The sequence below is a fragment of the Schistocerca piceifrons genome, unplaced genomic scaffold (genome assembly GCF_021461385.2).
Source record: "Schistocerca piceifrons isolate TAMUIC-IGC-003096 unplaced genomic scaffold, iqSchPice1.1 HiC_scaffold_798, whole genome shotgun sequence".
Lineage (NCBI taxonomy): Eukaryota > Metazoa > Arthropoda > Insecta > Orthoptera > Acrididae > Schistocerca > Schistocerca piceifrons.
The window spans coordinates 653,745-676,871 of NW_025729056.1; the positions used below are offsets into that span (position 1 = coordinate 653,745).

Sequence of the window (23,127 nt, forward strand, 5' to 3'; positions counted from 1 at the left end):
TGGCGTATCACCCGGCTTGATGGTATGGGGTGCCATTGGTTACACGTCTCGGTCACCTCTTCTTCGCACTGACGGCACTTTGAACAGTGGATGTTACATTTCGGAAGTGTTACGACCCGTGGCTCTACCCTTCATTCGATCCCTGCGAAACCCTACATTTCAGCAGGATAATGCACGACCGTATGTTGCAGGTCCTGTACGGGCCTTCCTGGATACAGAAAATGTTCTACTGCTGCCGTGGCCAGCACATTTTCCAGATCTCTCAGCAATTGAAAACGTCTGGTCAATGGTGGACGATCAACTGGCTCGTCACAATACGCCAGTCACTACTCTTGATGAACTGTGGTATCATGTTGAAGCTGCATGGGCAGCTGTACCTGTACACGCCATCGAAGCTCTGTTTGACTCAATACCCAGGCGTATAAAGGCCGTTATTACGGCCAGAGGTGGTTGTTCTGGGTACTGATTTCTCAGGATCTATGCACCCAAATTGCGTGAAAATGTAACCACATGTCAGTTCTAGTATAATACATTTATCCAATGAATACCCGTTTATCATCTGCATTTCTTCTTGGTGTAGCAATTTTAATGGCCAGTAGTGTAGTACAACCTATTGCTGGGTCATGTGACAGACAGAACTTAGCACAGATGGAATGGGCAATCTTTCATAATCTGTATAATTCTGTCCCCCCTCGTGCAACCAGGAGTATAATATCAAAATAATAAGTGACCTTGGAAAATTTGTAGAATGTAGCTTATGATTTCATTGTAGCTTGAATTTGTGGGTAGTTGTGAGTACGCAATTCTAGCTGTTTGGCACAATTGGCTACTGGCTGTACGGCTACAGTTCGAAAATGTGTCACCACTATTTCAGTTGTAAGTGATGCGTCAACAAGTTACAGTAAATTTGGTGACTTTAATAAAGTGTACTGAAGAGCCAGGGAAATACACACACTTAGTAAAAACATTAAACTCAGGATTCTCACAGGTAATGATAATTATTTTATTTTTTCTGTTGTGAGTCACGATCCTCTTCTAATAAGCTCAGGAAAGCCATTAACAGACATCTTACATAAGAACACAACACACTAAAATTGGAGCAGCACTCACACAAATCGTACTTTGTCTTGAAACATAGCTCATTATGTACTCTTGTTTCAGGTTTGCTGAATGGATCCGACTGACTTTATTGCTTTGTATAGCTCTGCATTGCTGTCTTGTGAAAATGGAGGACATCAGCTTCGAACCGAGGATCCTACTTAACAAAACCTGTGCTTTTACCTCTTGTCGCAGTGCGAGACAAGAATCGCCTAATGACATGGATTTAGATACGTGAGTTTCTGGAAAATTATACATGAACTTACTGTGGGTGCATATTAATTTACTTATTGACTACTTGTTTTCTGGTCCATTAGATTTCTTACTGCCAGGTGTTACTGTGACCCTGATTGCAAGAAATTTCAAGACTGCTGCTATGATATATCCAACACATCTTACTACGCTTACGTTCAAACCTCACTTCATTGGAGTTGTTCACATATACCTTCTCAGGCAAAGGTATGCTCTTATAATTATGTTTCTTGATAATCAATAGAAGTTTCTTTGGAAGTCATAAGGTGCTAACAATTTATCGCTATGAGCCGTACGATCCGCTAAAAATTCTCATCACATCGTAATTAATATTCTATGCTTCTTCTTTACGAATGCAATAAAGTGCGTGACCATACTTCCTCGTGAACCCCTGGACTGGTGCACAGAAAGCTTTCTAGGTTTCCAAATACTAAAACTGAGATGTATTTTTTGAAAAAAGGTTTCTCCACTTTTGATCAGCCGTTTGTTTCGCTTAACAGCATATTGTACAGTAGCACTATCATTGTTCACAGTTTGTAAGGTATGTGCTCTCGTCAGCAATGGTTTATCTACTGGACAGTAAACCTAACTTGCTCTGATATGCAGAAACTGTGGCTTATAACAGAACCAGTAATTACACAAGTAATTCACTAATAAGCGCAATTTGACTTCGGTATGAGAAAAGGAAGTTAAATGAGCAACCCACGGTTACATTAAATAGTGCAACGGAAAATATCAGACATAGGATTAGAAAATGAACAGTATTGAACATGTATCTGACGGACAAGATCCTAACAATATCAAGAATGCAGCAGTGAGCAACACATAGTTCATCACATTGTAATTGAGATGAAGGCCCCATATTGTAACCACAATAATCAAATACTAACCATTGAATATCTACTGGGAATACGACTTAAAACTGGCTGCACGATGTTGCAGTTTGAAATATATGAATATGCATGATTTGCCAAGCCGTGCTAGGTATCTCGATATAATACTCAGTTCGAGATAATTCTTACAACATAAATAAACACACTTTTGCACGATCATGCACAGCGTTCCTCCGAGCAGCGTCCGTCATCAAAGAGGGTGCTGTTTGGGATATTAAATACTCGATGAAATTCCTCATATGAAACAAATGTCTCAGATAAGGGTGTGTGTGTGTGTTGGGGTTATGGGCGCTCAACATCGAGGTCATCAGCGCCCTGACACACAGTAAAAGGAACGAATGTGGAGAGACCTAATTAAACTGAAAAACACATTCAAAGAAAACAGGAAAAGAGGGAAATTACTACATAAGAAAGTATAACCGAAGGGAAGGGAAAACATAGCAACAAGAATGACACAGGAATGTGTCATTGGCTGGCCACTTACAGAAAAGATGGGCGAGCTTGTCACACAGTGAGCAAATTAAAATGCGCTCCCTAAAATCTTTGTAAAAACATTTGACAAGGCACAGAACTTTAAAACTTTAACCACATTCGTCCGAGTGTTGCCTAAAAGAGTTGGCAGGTCCGCTGGCAAATCAGCCGAGGCCCGCTGGACAGAAAATAAAACACAATCCAGTAAAATGTGGCTCACAGTGACCTGGACGCCGCAAGCACCACACAATCAGATAAGGGTATCGTCTTGTAACACCCATCACGAAGTGGTGGGAGAAAAAACGGTCATGACATGTACACTTAAACAGCAAGTAAATGACCAAGAAGGTTGAAATAAGAATTTGTATCCATATTTTAGTTATACAATTAGTTCAAAACCGAATGAACATAACAACACATGAATCCTTGACATCACAAAGATATGTGAAACACAGTTTGGATGTATCAGCATTATATGAACTCAATTCTACACATGAATCATTGAATAAACTAAACTGAAGAAGCGAGTGAAAGAACTGATTGCATATTGTTTGGGATTAAGCGACAAGAATTCGATTTTGTAACCAGACTGGTGCCTATTGACTTCACAAAGACGCGAGTCGTTTGCAACGCCACGCATATGAATACGTTCTCACTTACGTAATTCATAGCAAGTTTGGCAACACAAAGTACTTGAAAAGTTACCCATGCAATGCGAGCACTTCACGAGTAATTTAGTATTTTAACTGTTCATTTGGACAGTCCCTTCAGATACTCTCAATAATTTAAAAAAAAGAAAAAAATCTCTCACCAAGACTGCAAACATGCAGCAGCCCCATGTAATACTAGTCAGCCTTCTACATATTGGAAGCCAGGATCAGAGTATGGGTTTAAAAATACCAATCGGCGTGATCTCTTACTGCATAAACCTGTCCTCACACGGGCGAGGCAGCTGACGTTGACATGCAGCTGTACGAGTTTTGTGATGTCACTTCCTATTATTTCACACTGAGGAGTCATTGCCTCGCCGAGACACAGGATGATTGGTTGGTTGGTTTGTGGGATTAAAGGGACCAGAGTGCTACGGTCATCGGTCCCTTTTTCCAAATCCTAAAAGCACCCATAGAGAATAAAAACGATTAACAGAATAGAGCACAGACGACACAGAACGAGAGAATCGTAGATAAAGACCAGACAAGACGAACTAAAATACACAGAGAGTGACGGTGGTTGGCCGACCATAGGAACAAAAAAAAAGGAAAAGCCAACCACCGAGAACGTATTAAAAACTGAGTTTAAAACCGTAGGCCAAAGGCCAGAATCAACACAAAACAATAAAATAAAACACAAACAGATTAAATGATAAACACCCCCTGCCCGAATAAAACGTAAGACTAAGCCAGCCATAGCAGGGTCATCTGTTAAGAGGGCAGGGAGCGTGTCAGGCAGGGTGAACGTCTGCCTGAGCACAGCTAAAAGCGGACACTCCAATAAAATGTGCACCACAGATAAAACGGAGCCGCAGCGACACAGAGGTGGGTCCTCACGGCGCAATAAGTGGCCGTGCGTCAGCCGAGTGTGCCCAGTGCACAGTCGGCAGAGGACGACAGACTCCTTACGAGAGGCGCGCAAGGAGGAATGCCACACAGTCGTCGCGTCCTTGACAGCACGAAGTTTGTTATGGGTGGCCAGACCGCGCCATTCAGCGTTCCGAAGCGAGGAAATGTGTCGGCGGAGGACTGTCCTCAAATCAGTCTCTGGGAGGCCAATGTCCAGAGATGATGTACTGGTGGCCTCTTTCGCCAGGTGGTCAACATTTTCATTTCCGGGTATCCCAACATGGCCCGGAGTCCAAACAAAGACCACAGAGCGGCCGCAACGCGCAAGAGTATGCAGGGACTCCTGGATAGCCATCACCAGACGAGAACGAGGGAAACACTGGTCGAGAGCTCGTAAACCGCTCAGGGAATCGCTACAGATCACGAAGGACTCACCTGAGCAGGAGCGAATATACTCTAGGGTACGAAAAATGGCGACCAGCTCAGCAGTGTAAACGCTGCAGCCAGCCGGCAATGAACGTTGTTCTGAATGGTCCCCTAGAGTAAGCGCATAACCGACATGACCAGCAACCATCGAGCCGTCAGTGTACGCAATGCCAGAGCTCTGATACATTGCAAGGAGGGAAAGAGAGCGGCAGCGGAAAGCCTCCGGAGGGACCGAGTCCTTCGGGCCCTGTGCCAATTCCAACTGAAGGCGAGGGCGAGGCACACACCACGGGGGTGCACGCAGAGGTGCCCGGAAAGCAGGCGGAAGAGGTAAAGCCCTAAGCCCAGATAGAAGCCCTTTGGACTGCGATCGTACAACCTGACCGGGGCCGACGTGCAGGCAGATGGACGACCAATTGTGGGAACAGGAGACGATAGTTCGGATGCCCAGGCAAGCTAAAAACATGGGCAGCGTAAGTGGCCACTAAATTTTGGCGCCTTAACCGCAATGGAGGGACACCTGCCTCAGCAAGTATGCTGTCCACTGGGCTGGTCTGGAAAGCACCAGTGGCAAGGCATATCCCGCTGTGGAGGATTGGGTCCAGCACCCGCAACGCAGATGGGGATGCTGAGCCATAAGCCAGGCTCCCATAATCCAGATGGGACTGGATTAACGCCTGGTAGAGCCGTAACAGGATAGATCGTTCGGCACCCCAGCAGGTGTGGCTCAAGCATCTCAGAGCGTTTAGATGCCGCCAACACGCCTGTTTAAGCTGCCGGATATGAGGCAGCCAAGTCAACCAGGCATCGAAATCCACCCCCAGAAATCTGTGTGATTCCACCACCGAAAGAAGTTCGCCGTCAAGATAAAGCCGCGGCTCCGGGTGGACAGTACGTCGCTGGCAGAAATGCATAACGCTGGTCTTGGCTGCTGAAAACTGAAACCCATGAGCTACAGCCCAAGACTGCGGCTTGCGGATAGCGCCCTGTAGCAGACGTTCAACAGCTGCAATGCCAGTAGAGCTGTAGTAAAGGCAGAAGTCGTCAGCATACAGGGAAGCGGACACAGAATTTCCCACCGCTGCAGCGAGCCCGTTTGTTGCGATTAAAAACAGGCAGACACTGAGGACAGATCCCTGTGGTACCCCGTTCTCCTGGACTCGGGAGGAACTACGAGAGGCCGCGACTTGCACGCGGAAGGTACGATACGACAGAAAATTTCGGATAAAGATCGGCAGAGGGCACCGATGACCCCATCCATGAAGTGTGTAAAGTATGTGATGATGCCATGTCGTATCGTATGCCTTTCGCATGTCGAAAAACACAGCGACCAGGTGCTGACGGCGGGCAAAGGCAGTATGGATTGCCGACTCCAGACTCACCAGATTGTCAGTGGCGGAGCGGCCTTTACGGAACCCATCCTGTCACGGAGCCAGAAGGCCCCGAGACTCCAGTACCCAATTCAAGCGCTGGCTCACCATCCGTTCGAGAAGCTTGCAAAGAACGTTGGTGAGGCTAATGGGGCGGTAGCTGTCCACCTCCAAAGGGCTCTTGCCCGGTTTCAAAACGGGGATGACAATGCTTTCCCGCCATTGTGACGGAAACTCACCCTCGACCCAGAGACGGTTGTAAAGGTCGAGGAGGTGTCGCTTGCAGTCCACTGAAAGGTGCTTCAGCTTCTGACAGTGGATGCGATCTGGCCCAGGAGCGGTATCAGGGCAATCGGCAAGGGCACTGTGAAATTCCCACTCACTGAATGGAGCATTGTAGGATTCAGAATGGTGGGTGCGAAAAGAAAGGCTCCGACGTTCCATCTGCTCTTTAATGGAGCGGAAGGCCAGTGGGTAATTGGAAGAAGCGGAACTAAGAGCAAAATGCTCTGCCAAGCTGTTGGCAATTTCGTCGGAGTCTGTAGAGACTGCTCCATTCAGTGAGAGTGCAGGAACGCTGACAGAGGTCCGATACCCGTAGAGGCATCGGATCTTGGCCCAGACCTGCGATGGAGAGACATGGACACATACCGCTCCCAGCACTCCTGCTTGCTTTGGCGGATAAGGCGGCGGGCCTGCGCATGCAGCCGTTTGAAGGTGATGAGATGTTCAATGCAGGGATGTCGTTTGTGATACTGGAGCGCCCGCCAGCGATCTTTAATCGCTGCAGCGATCTCAGGCGACCACCAAGGCACAGTACGCCGCCGAGGGGACCCAGAAGAATGGGGAATGGCAGATTCGGCGGCAGTAACGATGCCGGTGGTAACCAATTGAACCACCGCATCAATGTCATCACTAGAGAGAGGCTCAATAGCGGCAGTGGAGGAAAAAAAGTGCCAGTCAGCCTTATTCATAGCCCACCTGCAAGGGCGCAGAGAAGACTGAATCTGTGGCAGTGACAGAAAGATCGCAAAGTGGTCACTACCACACAGGTCGTCATGCACTCTCCATTGGACAGACGGCAGATCGAAAGGTCGATGGCAGAGTACTTGCCATGCACCACGCTAAAGTGTGTGGAGGAACCATCATTTAAAAGCGAAAGATCGAGCTGTGCTAATAAATGCTCAATGGTGGCGCCTCTCACCTGTCGCCACTGACCCACCCCACAGAGGGTTATGGGCGTTGAAGTCGCCCAGTAACAAGAAAGGTGGCGGCAATTGGGCTATCAGAGCAGCCAGGACATGCTGCGCGACAGCACCATCCGGTGGAAGGTAAAGACTGCAGACAGTAACAGCCTTTGGTGTCCACACCCGAACAGCGACAGCCTCTAATGCTGTATGTGGAGGGACAGACTCGCTGTGAAGAGAGTTAAGGACATATATGCAGACGCCACCAGACACTCTTTCATAAGCTGCCTGGTTTTTATAATAACCCCGATAGCCATGGAGGGCGGGGGTTCGCATTGCTGGAAACCAAGTTTCCTGAAGTGCAATGCAGAAGAAAGGGTGAAGGCTGATAAGTTGTCAGAGCTCAGCGAGATGGTGGAAGAAACCGCTGAAGTTCCACTGGAGGATGATATTGCGCATGGATGGGAAAGGGGTGACAGGACTGGGAAGGCAGATTATGTCGCTGGGTCACCTGCTGCCTCGATGGAGCACCTGTGCTGGTGCTTTCCGTGGCGTCACAGGGACCGGCGAGATCGAGGTCTCAGCGGATGCCAGAATCTCCACCTCATCCTCAGACGCAGAGTTGGAAGGTTGCGGTGGGACAGGTGCCACTGCAATGTCAGGATGCTTGGGAGCCTTTTTCTTCAACTGCTTTGCACGCTGTGCCTTTGGAGGGTGTGGCTGGGAGGGCCCCACTGGGTCAGTCTCAGGGACGGACGACGACTGTGAAGCCCTATGACCAGCAACCAGTTGTTGTTTCAAAAATTTGCGGGTGTCCGCATTGGCGCTGGGCAAAGCCTGGGATGGGAGGGCCCCAAGGGACCCCTTCCTGGCTAGAGTAGCCGAAGAAGTCGCACTCTTCTCCAGCTGGGAAGGGGGATCGAATGTCCCTGATGGTTGGGGCAGTGTTGCTCCTGAAGTAGATGGAGCAGGAGCAACAGAGGGGGAAGTGCCCCCCACAACCAAGGGGGCCGGTTCATTCTGACATAGCTGAGAGGCAACAGTACGTGGCGACATGGGAGAGGATCGTACCAATGTTGCAGCAGCGGCATAGGTGGAAGTCGTGGGCACAGGATGGAGCCGCTCATATTTCCGCCTTGCCTCGGTGTAGGTCAGGCGGTCCAGATTCTTATATTCCATTATCTTCCTTTCTTTCTGGAAGATCCTACAGTCCGGTGAGCAGGGGGTATGGTGTTCTCCGCAGTTAACACAGATAGGAGGTGGGGCACATGGAGTATCGGGATGGGAAGGATGGCCACAATCTCGACAGGTGACGCCGGAAGTAGAGTGAGATGACATGTGCCTGAACTTCCAGCACTTAAAACACCGCATTGGCTTCACATCACAACGGTAAACCATCACCTTAACCTTTTCGGGTAAGACATCACCCTCGAAGGCCAAGATGAAGGCACCAGTGGCTACCTGATTATCCCTCGGACCCCGATGGACGCGCCGGACGAAGTGAACACCTCGTCGTTCGAGGTTGGCGCGTAATTCATCGTCGGACTGCAGAAGAAGATCCCTGTGGAATATAATACCCTGGACCATGTTGAGACTCTTATGCGGCGTGATGCTAATGGAAACATCCCCCAACTTGTCACAATTGAGCAACATCCGTGACTGGGCAGAGAATGCCGTTTTGATGAGCACAGAACCAGAGCGCATTTTGGACAAGCCCTCCACCTCCCCGAACTTGACCTTTAAATGCTCCACAAAAAACTGGGGCTTGGTCAACATAAACGATTCCCCATCAACCCATATACACACGAGGTACCGGGGTGAATATTCTCCACTGCCTTCTTTAGCCAGACCTTCCTCCCATGGAGTGGCCAGGGAGGGAAACGATCTCTGATCAAATTTCTTCCCATTGAGGTTAGACCTCAATCGCTTAGAGACTGCTGGTGGAGGCCCACCAGCGAGAGATGATGTACCACACTTCATTGCGGGTCATCCGCCCTGATGCCACCCACTCCGACCAGGGGCTCTGCCCACGGGCGCCACCCAGCCGCAGCAAAGACCACCTGGCAGGATGGCCCTTGCCGGGAGTCCCGATGCCCCAGAGGGATAGGCATCTACTCCTCGGCATGCGTGGGAGGGAAGCAGCTCAGGCATCAGCAGTGCGATCCCTGTGTGGTCAGGGGGCTACCAGCAAGAGGGTACATGATGACCCCACCACAACGGACTGGCTACCATGCTGGATGTCGGGTGTCGAAATATCCATGTACATCATGAGGGCAAAGATGGAAGTGCACATTGGAGGGAATGTACGCCACCCGGAACACACTGCAGTGGATGTGGCCGGAAGCTCGATGTAAGTTCAACTCCATGAAAAATCAGGTGTGCCAGATCTTAGGGCAAGATGGATTTAAGATGCACCACGTAAGGTGTCCTTCCCCAAATGGTACGCACTAACGGAAAATTGAGAAATGGAGTGGTCAAACCCCTTAGGGGACCATCACAGTAAAGGCCGAAACAGTTGAGACTCCTTTTAGTCGCCTCTTACGACAGGCAGGAATACCGTGGGCCTATTCTTACCCCTGAACCCGCAGGGGGGAGACACAGGATGAGTTCTACAATATTTCAGCAATGTGCTACGGAATGTTTAATCAGCAGGAGGCAAGTATGTTCTCTAAGTCACAAACAGAACTTCCTAGACGCCATATTGTATTTGTCGTTCTCAGTTGGAGCCCGTATCGGTTGAGTTTTGTACAGATTAGATTAGATTAGTACTTGCTCCATAGATCATGAATACGACACTTCGTAATGATGTGGAACGTGTCAGGTTAATAAAAGGTGTCTATACAAGATATTACATTACACAAAATATTACATGACACTTAATATTTTTAATTTTTTTTTGGGGTGTGGGGGGGTGGGGGATTGGAGAAATTACCCACTTACTATATACAAAAACACATACATCCGAATACATGTTGTTTCCAAGCACCAGTACACTGAGAATTTCGCGATTATGTGTCGTTATTGGTACGATTTGCTGTAGTAAAAAGACCGAAAACGTCATATTGGTGCTTAAAGAATTTTTGTATTTAGTTATTTTTGTGTTATAGCTTTAGTGTTATGAAAGCATGCCTTTTTTAGTGCAATGTCACGTTGAAGATTCATGCAAAACATGCCATTCTTTATAGTTAAATGTCAGGTAATAACATATTGGCAATTAAAACCTTCAGAGGATTGTAACATAAAATAGAGGACGTCTGTTGTGGAAGCTCAGTGTAGCATAGTTGGTAAAGCTCGGAGTTAAGCTGTCCTCGAATGGGATGAGGCAGCTAACATTGAGGTGGTTGGGAAATCCATCACGAGACCCATCGCCCGTGCCACATGGGCCGTGTTGGTTTAGTGATTTGCGACTGTAGCGCTCTCCAGTAGCAACTGTTGGCTGTACCTGGTTCCCAAACAACAGAGTTCGTTTACGAAAATGGATCTGTGTAAAATTCCTGTGTTAGCTCTATTAAAAGGCACGTGTCCTCAGTTGTCCAATGCTAATCATAATAAAAACTTCATTATCAATGAACATGTTACAAGGCAAAAAGGAAAGTTCCATGTCCACTCAGTATAAGAACATCAGCGTATCAAAATCAGATGAACTCACTCTTGAGAGTGAACGGACCTATGCTTAAGTAACATCAAATATTACAGAAATTGATTCTATTATTTTAGTGAGAAAATCCCACAAATTTCAGAAACCGCGAAGCTGGGGAAAAAAATGTATCAATGCATCAAAACACAATGTTTTATAACCTGACGCCTCTTCCATCTACGCTACAATGAACTTCTGCAACGAGTGACCTTCTCTTTTATGTTGCAGTCTTTTTTTTTCATCAGTCTTTTGATGTTCTGATGCGGCCCACCACCAACTCCTCTCCTATGCCAACCTCTTCATTTTAGAGTAACACTTGCAGCCTATGTCCTCAATTATTTGCGGAATGTATTCCAATCTCTGTCTTCCTTTACAGTTTTTACTCTTTATAGTTCCCTCTAGTACCATGGAAGTCATTCCTTCATGTCTTAACAGATGTCCTAGCATCCTATTCCATCTTATTGTCAGTGTTTTTCGTATGTTCCTTTCCTCTCCGATTCTGCGCAGAACCTCCTCATTCCTTACCTCATCAGTCCACCTAATTTTCAACATTCGTCTGAGGCACCACACCTCAAATACTTCGAATCTCTTCTATTCCGGTTTTCCCACAGTCCATGTTTCACTCCCATACAGGTACGTTCCAAACGTACATTCTGAGAAATTTCTTCCTCAAATTATGGCCGATATTTGATACAAGTAGACTTATTTTGGCCAGGAATGCCCTTTTTGCCAGCGCTAGTCTGGTATAAATGTCCTCCTTGCTCCGTCCGTCATTGGTCATTTTGCTGCCTAGGTAGCAGAATTCCTTAACTTCATGTACTTCGTGACCATCAATCCTGATGTTAAGTTTCCCACAGTTCTCATTTCTGCTACTTCTCATTACTTTCGTCTTTATTCGGCTTACTCTCAGTCCATACTCTGCACTCATTAAACTGCTCATTCCATTCAGCACATCATGTAGTTCTTCACTTCCTCTTAGGGCAGCAATGTCTTCAGTGAACCGTATCATCGATATCTTTTCAGTTTGAATTTTACTTCCACTCCTGAACCTTTCTTTTTTGTCTATAATTACTTCTTCGATGTTCAAACTGAACAGTATGGGCATAGGACTACATCCCTGTCTTACACCATTTTTAATCTGAGCACTTCAGTCTTGTTCTTCCACTCTGATTATTCCCTTTTGGTTCTTGTACATCTTATGTTTTACCCGTCCTTTCCTATAGATTACAGGCATTTTTCTAAGAATTTCGAACATCTTGCACCATTTTACATTATCGATAGCTTTTTCCAGGTCGAGAAATCCTGTGAACGTGTCTTGATTTTAATTTAGTCTTGCTTACATTATCAACCGCAGCGTCAGAATTGCCTCTCTGGAAGCTTCAGCTTTCCTAAAGCTATACGGATCGTCATTTAACACATCCTCAATTTTCCTTTCCGTGCTTCTCTTTATTATCTTTGTCAGGGACTTGGATGCATGAGTTATTAAGCGGATTCTGTGATAATTCTCGCACTTGTCAGCTCTTGCAGTCTTCGGAATAGTGTGGATGACATTTTTCCGGAAGTCAGACGGTATATCGGCAGACTCGTATATTCTACACACGAACGTGAATAGTCGTTTTTTACCATACTAAAGACGTAGAGTGATCGAGGCATTTGAGCGGTTGAAAAACAGACACAAGGATTTTCTTTATAAATTGGCAATCTCAGTCATGTTGCTGCATTGTTTTCTCTATTTAACGTTTAGCTAATGTGCAGAGTAACGTGTTTTAACTTTTGTGTGGACGAAGGATAGGACATTTCATAAGAAGAGATTATGCCGTTTGCCTGCTTCAGAAACGGAGACTCGGTGAGTGACAAAACTTTAGTAATATTAATATTTGGCTGATGAGATGGAGAGTAGTGGAAGCTTATACATTATTTAGTTCTTACCCTAAACTCTATTTAATTATGTACAAAACAACAAAATTTCACAAAAGCAAGTCCTTCTTTTGTCAGACAAGTTATGCATATTATTATTATTTCTATTATTATTATTATTGATATTGGCTGTAATTGTATAAATTTGTTCGTAGCCATAACTATTACACAGCAGATGCCATTTCACACATTCAGGTTGATCTGAGTCGAAAAATTTGTGAACACCCAAAATGTATACTCACGAGCCGCCAATGGTGACAGCATAATGGATTTGGTGGATTGTATCACTAGAAGGATCTACCACGCAGCTGAAGTCCTTAGCTTAGCAAAGAATGCAGCCTGCTATTGGATGGAGCAAAGAGAGCTGCTCTGCAATCGGGGGAAGGTGGGCGGCTCTTTGTACGTTTAAGTGCCTGCCAACTGCAGAAAACTTGCAGCCTTTGCAGTAGTGAGGGCAAAATGTCACCAAATGCTTAGAGAAAGCAAGAAGAGGTCGTGGCAACAGTTCTTGAATACCATAAACAGTTCCATTAAACGTACAGCTGTATGACAGAGCATGAGCAGTATTTCTGGGAGAGGTGGAAGGTACCCAGTGGCTGCTGAAATGCAGAATGGCACTCACCATACCAACCCATGAGATACTGCCTAGATTATGACAGAATACTTCAACAGAGTTACCACTGCTACTAGTCAGAGTGGCCGCTGAGTGGTGCAGTTGTAACCCCTTCAGTTCCATCAATTATGAGGAATACCCAGTACCTTTTCCATGTGGGGGCTGGATTCTGGGTTACCTGCCGTGTGTGATATGATATCTGGTCACAGTAGATTCCATTACGTGTGTTACACTACCCCACAGGGTGAAGCAAGGTAATCCTCCTCACCCTTTTTAACTTAATTTGTGCATCAGCATGCTTTCCTGATTCCTGGAGAGAAGTAAGTTTAATTCCACTTTCAAAACCTGGGCAGGATCATACATGTTTTTGGAGTTATTACAGTGCTGCCCTCACTTGGTATGTGGGGAGACCTTGAGTGTATATTCAACTACCACAATGTCTGGATTTTAGAATCCAGTCTGCTCCTTGGTCGCTTTCAGTATGGATTCAGAAGACATCATTCTACCTTTGACAATCTGGCTCTCCTGGAAGCGGCTATGCAACAAGCTTTCCTCTAAAGATACCACTTAAAAGATATGTTTTTGACATCGAGAGCACCTGTGATACCACTTAGAGGCACAGAACCCTTGGACAGCTCCATGAATGGAGCTTTCAATGAAGTATTCTTGTCTTTATACGACTCTTCCCCTCGCCACATTATTTTAAATATTGAGTTTTGTCATGTCATCTCTGACCACTCTGAACAAGTAAACGTTGTTCCTCAAGGTAGTGTTTTAAGTGTGATTGTCTTTTCCACAGCTATTAGTAGTGTATCATCGATACTTAAAAGTTCTGTCCAGTGTTCTCTGTTGTGGAAGACTTCTTGGTCTTTTTTTCTTCTCCAGTCTTGCAACAACAACAACAACAACTCATCTGTTGCAACTGACGATTAGAAGATTGGGAAGATGGGAAGAAGAGAGGAGCTTAAATGTATCAACCACGAATGTCCATTTTAACAGTTTATTATTTTTTTTTAACTTTCTTGCTTGAGGATGAGGGACACTGTTCACAATTTTTAAGAAACAGTGAGGAATCTTGGGCTCACATTTGATTTTAAGTTCACCTTGTTATCACATCTTAGGGACCTGAAAATCCACTACCTAAAATCACCAAATAATTTAAAATATATTACCCACTGTTCATGGAGAACAGATTGTGTATGGATACTCCAGTCTTAAACAGCCTTTGTGTGGTCTCAGTTTGTTTATGGAAGCATGGTGACCACTGGTGCCTTTAGATATAGCCACATACCAAGTCGTTTCACTGAGGCTGATCACTCATCTTTTAACATCAGGCAGTGACTGCTCATTGTGTGACAGTCCTAGAAGATATTAGCAATGCCACATGCCATTGAATGTTATTCCACTGCTCTCCACCACTGGAAAGATACGTAGGTTGGAACTTAAATAGTGGCAACACTGATGTGGAGACACTGTGCAATGGAATCTACTATTGTCGCTGATAGCACACTCTTTTGACATACCTACCTGACCTCCGAGCAAATGGACTCGCCTGTCCCACGTCACTGGCGTGCGGACAATCGAGGGAAAAACAGTCTCTTGTGAGCGAGCGGTCTAACATAACGATGTCACTATGTTTTCGAAACAGGAACAACGCAGTTGGATCAAGATTGAATGTGACAGAGGTCGTACAGCATGACAGTGTCATCAAGGTCTTCAGGAGGAGTGCGGGGAATCGGCATTGCCATAGAGAACAGTGGCACGTTGGGTAAAAGCCTTCAACGAAGGTTGGCAAAGTGTGGCAGACATGCATCAGGCAGGTCGTCCTAGCGTCTCTGAAGAAGTGCATGCTGTTGCCGCGTGAGCGAACAGTGATCGACGCCATACGGTTCGTGACCTCGCCCACAAAACCGAATTAGCTTATAAGACTGTGCTTCGCATCCTGAAGGAACGCCAGTGCTTGTAAAAAATTGCATCACGATGGGTTCCGCATGACTAGACGGAAATGCAGAAATGGATGCGTTGCAACGCTGCTCAGACGCGCTTGGAGCGCTGTGAGTGTGAAGAAGAGGCTTTCTTACGCCGTAGTTATGATGATTCTCGTGTGTGACTGTGATGGTGTTATCCTAACGCATTTGTTCCTCCACGGCAGACCGTCAGTGCACAGTATTACTATCTGTTTTTGGATTTTGGAGCATCACCTGCGACCAGCTTTGCGAAAGAAGCGGCGACACTTTCTGCGCAACCCACCCATCATTTTGCACGACAATGCGCGGGCGCATACAGTGCCAACCGTGGCTGCTCTGTTCGGTCGATGGGACTGGGAAGTACTGTACCATCCACCATACTTGCCCGGACTTAAGCCCTTGCGACTTTGATTTGATTCCGAAGATGAAGGAACCACCTCGTGGCATATGCTTCAGAACTGTTCCAGAGATTCGACAAGCAGTAGACCGCTCCATTCGCACCATCAACCGAACAGACTCTGCTAACGGTATACTACGCTTTCCATATCGCTGGCAACGGTTTCTACACAACGCTGGTGACTACTTTGAAGGACAGTAACAGGTGCAAACATGTAACTCTTTTGTATCGGTTGTGAATAAATAGTTGCCACTATTTAAGTTCCAATATTTCAATAATTGATAGCAAGCAACGAAGCCCTGTGGGATTTGAGTGAAAGGCTACTTTTTAGAGATCGACGTTGCTGATTTTAAAGTTTTACACACCCAGTTTGGAGCGGATCTTCACCTTGGCTCCTAAAGAGGCCCAGAATTATTTTAGATTTGATGAATTTTAAGGAAGACTGCACTCCAGATTTTACCTTTAAATCTTTATTTTCAAGAATTTAAGGTAGCCAAATAGTGCACATTTATGGCTAAAAGTAAGCTGATCCCCTTGGCTGTTCAGTCATATTTCACAGTCAAGTTAATGAGTCACCTTCCCAACAAATACAATTTCTTTACTGCAGAGCTTCTTGTGATCCTGATGGCAATGGAGCAAAATACGTGCCTTCTGAGAAAAAAGTTTTTCATCTGCTCCCGTTCCCTTACTGCCCTACAAGCATTGCAGCAAATGTACTCACCTGGGAAAATGATCCCATTAACACTAGACAAACTACTCTTTCTTCAACAGCATGGGAAGCAGATATTTTTCTGCTGGGTACCTGGGTATATGGAAATCTGGGTAAATGAGGAAGCAGACAAAGCAGCGAAGGAAGTCTGCAGCGAACAAAACATGACACAGCGCACCATTCCCTGCTGCCTGTCATTTCACTGTTGAGTCAGAGAGTTCAACTATGGGAGGAAGAGTGGCTGACCATTAAGGACATTAATCTATGGGGTGTGGAGCATTGTTGATGCCATACAGTTTATCATATCTTGTATCAAACTTTGATAAAAAATACAGGAATTCAACATTAATAAATTTTTGATAGAAATACACACACACACACACACAAACACGCACACGCACACACACACACACACACACACACAAAACATCAAATTATTTTTATGTTGTTACACGTCTGTGATTTTAAATAAACTGATGTAGCTTTAGCTGACACTAACAATCCTTTATTTTAACCTAAAGCTCTCTAACAATGTGCTAGATCCATGGACAAATTGTCTGAACCAAAATGGAATGGTCTCTAAGCAAACTATATAGTACTTCTAACACAACTCTTCTGATCTGTAGTTTTTAGATCCTCTAAACCCACATTTGCTACTAATTTTAAAAGTGCTGCTTTACTATAAAATAAATTATGTAATACTTTAAGTATCTTTTCAATCCGAACAGACACAACACATACCTGGACTGCAAAACTGTTTATTCAAATCATACATTCCTGATATCTCCTATAGTGCTGTGCAGTAGTAGTAGTAGTAGAGGGGTTTTGGGGGCGCACGACAGCAAGGTCTTCAGCGCCCGTGCAGTATCATAGTGAGACGGGTGTCAAGAAAAAAAAAACCTCAGAACATTGACATAAAATGGAACATAAAACACGGGGAACAATCATTGAAAAAATGTGCTCACCCACACCGAAGCGTGGGATGAAGCAGGGCGTCAGCAGTAAAACATGGACAACACAGGAAGAAAATGGTAGAGGGAGCTAAAACAATGTAGCAGATGGAAGTGGCTGGCTGACCGCAAGGAAAAAAGGGGAGGAGTCAGCCACTCTGCAACACACTAAAACCTCCAGCCTAAAAGTTTAGGCCAGAGTCCAGACACATCACAGAACTTAAAAACCCTAGACACACACGTCTCATCGTCAGCTAAAACACAAGGCAGATCCCCATCAACTTGTGCTTCTGCCCTTGCAGCACGGTATAAAATGCAGTCTGTTAAAATGTGCCGGACAGAGATGTGCACACCACAAGCGTCACAAAACGGAGGATCCTCCCGCCGTAATAAATAGCTATGCGTCACAGGACAGTGCCCAATCCGCAGACGTGTGAGGGCCACCTCTTCTCGCCTGAGCAACCGGCAGGAGGAACGCCACGGCCGAGTGGTTGACTTTACCGACCGCAGTTTATTGGCCGACACCGCCAGCCATTCGTCCTCCCACAACTCCATGCACTTCCTGTGGAGTGCAGCGATGACTGACTGCAAGGGGATAGGACACTGGACCACATCATGCTCTCTGCAGGCCTCCTTGGCAGCCCGATCAGCCTGTTCATTGCCCCATATGCCGACATGACCAGGCACCCAGCAGAAGGATACCTCTTTACCCCGCTGTTGGAGCAAGTACAGTTGGCTATGTATCAGCTGGACCATCTCTTCAGTCGGGTATAGGTCCTGCAGCGATTGTAAGGCACTAAGAGAATCGGAGCAGAGAAGAAATCGATCGCCCCGAACACGATGCATCTGCTCCAGTGCCGTCAGGATCGCGTGGAGCTCTGCTGCGAAAACGGTATATTCAGCAGGGAGGCGAATCCGGGTAACATGGTCAGGGAACACCACAGAACAGCCAAGGAAATTCTCCTGTTTGGAGCCATCAGTGTAAACCACAGTGAAACCGTGATGCACATCTAAAATGTTAAAAAAAAGTGACTGGAATGTAAAATCTGGAGTGCCATCCTTCTTAAAACGAGTCAAATCTAAAATAAGTTTGGGTCTCCGGAGGAGCCAAGGTGGAGATCTGCTCCAACCGCGACGTAAAACACGAAGACCAGCCATAGACATTGCAGCGAGGCAATCCTGTGCGCGAATCCCATAGGGCTGCGTCGCACGTTGCCGGTTATGAAATAACCGTGCCAAAGGAGGCTGAGCAACGGTATGGTATGCAGGTGTGTATGGTGTGGACAAAGTTTTATACGCCTGGCGTGCCGTAAGTAGCCGTCGCCGCATATGAAGTGGCGGTTCACCAGCCTCTGCACAGAGGCTTGGTATGGGGCTAGTTCGGAATGCCCCAGTGGCCAACCGCAGCCCTTCATGGTGGACAACGTCCAAAATCTTTAAGTACGAAGGCCTCGCAGACCCATACACCGTGCACCCATAATCGAGCCGAGATCGCACAAACGCCCTGTAAAACTGGAGCAGACAAGTCCTGTCAGCTCCCCATGTACTGTGGCTAAGACATTTTAAAATGCTTAAAGCCTGAAGCGACCGCCGTTTCAGGTCTTTAAGATGAGGTAACCACGTGAGCCTCGAGTCAAAAATGAGCCCCAGAAATCTCACCGTGTCTTTAAAACAAAGAATAGTGTCCCTCAAGCGCAACTCAGGAAAGGTGAAAATCGAACGAGAACGGTTAAACAGAACACATACAGACTTCTCGGTGGAAAACTTAAATCCACTCTTCAGCGCCCAGTCATCCAAACGCCTAATCGTAAGTTGCAACTGACGAGTTGTCGTTGCAAGGCTTGAAGAAGAGCAGAACAAAGAGAAATCATCCACAAACAAAGAACACTGGACAGGACTTTTCACCATGGACGTAATGCGATTAATAGCGATGGCAAACAGAGTCACACTTAAAACGCTACCCTGAGGGACACCATTCTCCTGCTCAAAGCGATCAGACAGGACGTCACCAATTCGGTATCTAAAATATCGTGGCGAGAGGAAAGACTGAATAAAAAGAGGAAGACAACCACGAAAACCCCATTCGTGAAGCTGCTCCACGATGAGACGCCGCCAAGTGGTATCGTAGGCCTTCTCGATGTCGAAAAATACACCTATAAGGTGATGACGGCGTAGGAAAGCTTGTTGGATAGCCGCCTCCAGGAGGGCAAGGTTATCGAAGGTGGAACGAAACCTCCTGAACCCACACTGATAGCGACTAAGTAGCTGCCGGGATTCTAACATCCAGACAAGGCGGCGGTTGACCATCCGCTCCAAGGTCTTCCCTATGCAACTAGTGAGGGCAATACTACGGTAGCTACTTGGGCTCGAGCGGTCTTTCCCAGGTTTTAAAAAAGGGATTAAAACTGCCTCACGCCACGCGTCAGGAAAATGACCCGACGCCCAAATGGCATTAAAAAGTGCGAGGAGGATTTCTTTGTTGCGCATTGTGAGGTGCCATAGCATACTGTAATGGATCCTGTCGTGACCAGGGGAAGTATCACGAGCTCCAGACAATGCAGAATCCAGCTCCCACATAGAAAATGGGCAGTTGTAAACTTCATGAGAGGTGGGCTGGAAGTTCAGACTACACCTCTCAGCAACCGCTCTATGGCGCTGGAAACCTGGATCCTGACTGGTTGTGGCAGTAACTGTCGCAAAATATGCTGCCATAGTCTGGGCAATGTCTCGCGGATCTGTGTGGAGAGTGCCGTTATTCATTACAGCAGCTATGGGGCACCTCCCTCCTCTGCCAGAAATTCTCCTAATGGTCTCCCACACAATGGAACTTTTGGTGGAACGATTAATGGTGTTCAGGAACTTTTGCCACGACCTCTTCTTGTTCTCACGAATAATGCGGCGACATCTTGCCCTCGCCACCCGAAAGGCTGCAAGATTCTCAGCAGTCGGCCGACACTTGAACCGCCGCAGAGCCGCACGCCTGGTCCTGATTGCAGAGCGGCATTCGTCACTCCACCAAGGCACAGGTGGCCTTTTCCGGTGGCCTGTGGACTGTGGAATGGATGCCGCAGCGGCATGGTGGACCGTTTTGGTAATATGATCCACCCACACCTCAACATTCGCACAGTGTTCGAATTGGGCCAACTGGCTATAAAGTGTCCAGTCAGCTCCACTGAGTACCCATCGTGGTGGTCTCCTTTCGGGGCCCACGCCATCTGGCAGGTGAATCCAGAGTGGGAAATGATCACTGCCGTGCAAGTCAGCGACCACTTCCCAGTGAGCACTAGCGGCAAGAGCTGGAGAGCAAAGCGAGAGATCAATGGCAGAGAACGACCCAGTCGCCGTGCAGAAATGAGTACTCTGTCCTCCATTGAGCAAGTAGGCACAGGATGACAGGAGAAGCCTCTCAATTGCTCTACCCCTGGGACAGGTAATTGCAGAGCCCCAAAGCACATTGTGGGCATTAAAATCGCCACAAATAATGAATGGCTGGGGGAGCTGTGTAAGAAGGTCGGTGAGGGCCGCTTCATCAAGAGCATCATGTGGGGGCAAGTAAAGTGAACATACAGTCAATGGATGACGCACGTGCACGGACACAGCGACGGCCTGTAGAGTCGTCGTAAGTGAGAGAGGCGAGGAATGGTAGTCCGTCCTGACGAAAATACCTACGCCTCCTCTAGCTCTCTCTCCACGCAGGTCGTCCTTTTTGTGGAGTGTATAGCCTCGTATCTCAGGGGAGTATGATGGATGGAAATACGTCTCCTGGAGACAGAGGCACAATGGTCGACCCTGAGAAAGTAGACGAAGTTCTTCCACATGCGTCCTGAACCCTTGCAAGTTCCACTGGAGTATGGGAGCCATCTATGTTGGGGGTAGCACCTTCATCCTGTCTCTCCGACGGGGTGGGGAGACCGCAGCAGGTGGAGGGGCAGGCGTGGGACGAGATGATTGCCCCACACATACATCGTACTCCATCAACTCTGGGGAAGAGTCAGATGAAGCCTCACGTAAAACAACATCCGCATGGTCAGATGGTTTACCACGGGATTTGACCCGCTGTTGCTGCTGCACAGTAGCTTTCTGTAGCTTGGTGGACTTTGGGGGAGCGGATGTTGGAGTGGTAATTGGCGCACTGGGCTTGGGGACAACCTCAGCTGTTGGAGGCGCGAGGGGCTGGACCAAGTCCGCCACTGTACTTTTGTCTGCCGTTCGAGTAGGGGCTACTGGCTCTGGAACACTGGCTGCGTTGCAAGTGCACTGACAGCTACAGGTGTTAGTGCCAACACTCACCACCTCAGTCTGCGTTGAGGCATCGACTTTTGGAGTAGGCTTCTGTACCAGGGATGCAAAAGATGTAGCAAATGTGGGAGGTTGCATCGACTTATAAATCTTCTTGGCCTCACCATAGGGGATACGCTTGGTTGTTTTTATTTCCTGGACCTTGCGTTCCTCTAAAAAGATGTGGCAGTCCCTACTCCAAACAGGGTGGTTCCCAGAGCAATTAATACATTTAGCCGGAGACGAGCAACCAACTCCTTCATGAGCAGCCTGACCACAGTTTCCACAAGTCGCTTCGCCTTTACAGCCTAAGGTGGTATGCCCAAAACGCTGGCATTTGAAACAGCGCATTGGGGCCGGGAAATAAGGCCTCACACTAAGGCGAAGGAAGCCAGCTTTAACATGTGCAGGAATTGTGGTGCTACTGAAGGTCAGAATAAAGGAGTCGGATTTGACAAGAGTGCCATCAACCCTCTTCATGATGTGTTGGACATCAACGATACCTTCCGGAGCCCACTCACGTTGCAGTTCTTCCTTGGGAATATCAGCTAGATCCCGGCATGTCACAACACCTTTGCTATAGTTCAAGGTGCTGTGCAGTTCGGTGTCTATGGCATACTCTCCAAGGCATTTAGCAGATTGGAGGTTAGTTGCTTGCTGGGAAGTGGAAGTTTCCACTAGCAAGGTCCCATTACGTAAGCGCTTCACCGATTTTAAGGAGCCACAGATTCCCTCCAATCCCTTTTGTATATAGAAGGGCGAAACCTTCTCGAAACTACCCTCCTTCCGTTTCACAATGAGAAACACATTCGGATTACCAGAATGCATTCTGTTACCTAAGACTGGACTTTTCAAAGAAGCGCCGGAGTCAGGGGGACTGACTGCACGGGCCCTCTTAAGAGACTGGGTGTTAGAACCTGCCAGCGGCCCACCCTTTCCGCTGGGAGGAAGAAAAGAGAATTTCGAAGGATCCATCTCGGTCCCACGAGCAGCTAGGGAACTAGAAGTCCACCTAGACAGAGCCCCGCGTGCCTAGGTAAGCCTTATACAACTGAGGTGCGGCAGGTTCCCCAGAGGTTGCCCGCTATCGACTGTTCCACCTCAACAGCCATGCATCTCATCAGCGCGCAGCACACCTTGAGATTGAGGGTTTTTTGATAGAGGTTTATTCCATCCTCGCGATCCGGGCGGTCAAGCCAAGATCCCCATTCCCTGAGACACACAACATTCCACCGCCGCGCCGCACGGTGGTCGTTGAAGTATGCTTAGAGGTTACGGTGACAGGGGACTGGCGGCGCTTACCAGTCCCCAGCTCAGGAACCCCGGGGTCGCCAAGCCCGTACCCAGCAAACGAATGCTGAGCCCCTGGGGGCAGTGCTGTGCAGTGGCGGATTTAAATATTT

The 23,127-nt window shown here is 47.1% G+C and overlaps 1 protein-coding gene across 1 annotated transcript in view; it reads left to right on the plus strand.

The window, feature by feature from the left end:
* LOC124770361 overlaps positions 1 to 23,127 on the plus strand; it is a 124,706-nt gene that overhangs the window by 79,359 nt on the left and 22,220 nt on the right. Inside the window, exons 3-4 of the mRNA XM_047249194.1 lie at positions 1,162 to 1,332; positions 1,416 to 1,557. Of these exons, the coding sequence (XP_047105150.1) occupies positions 1,162 to 1,332; positions 1,416 to 1,557 (313 nt within the window). The remainder of the gene's footprint in view (positions 1 to 1,161; positions 1,333 to 1,415; positions 1,558 to 23,127) is intronic.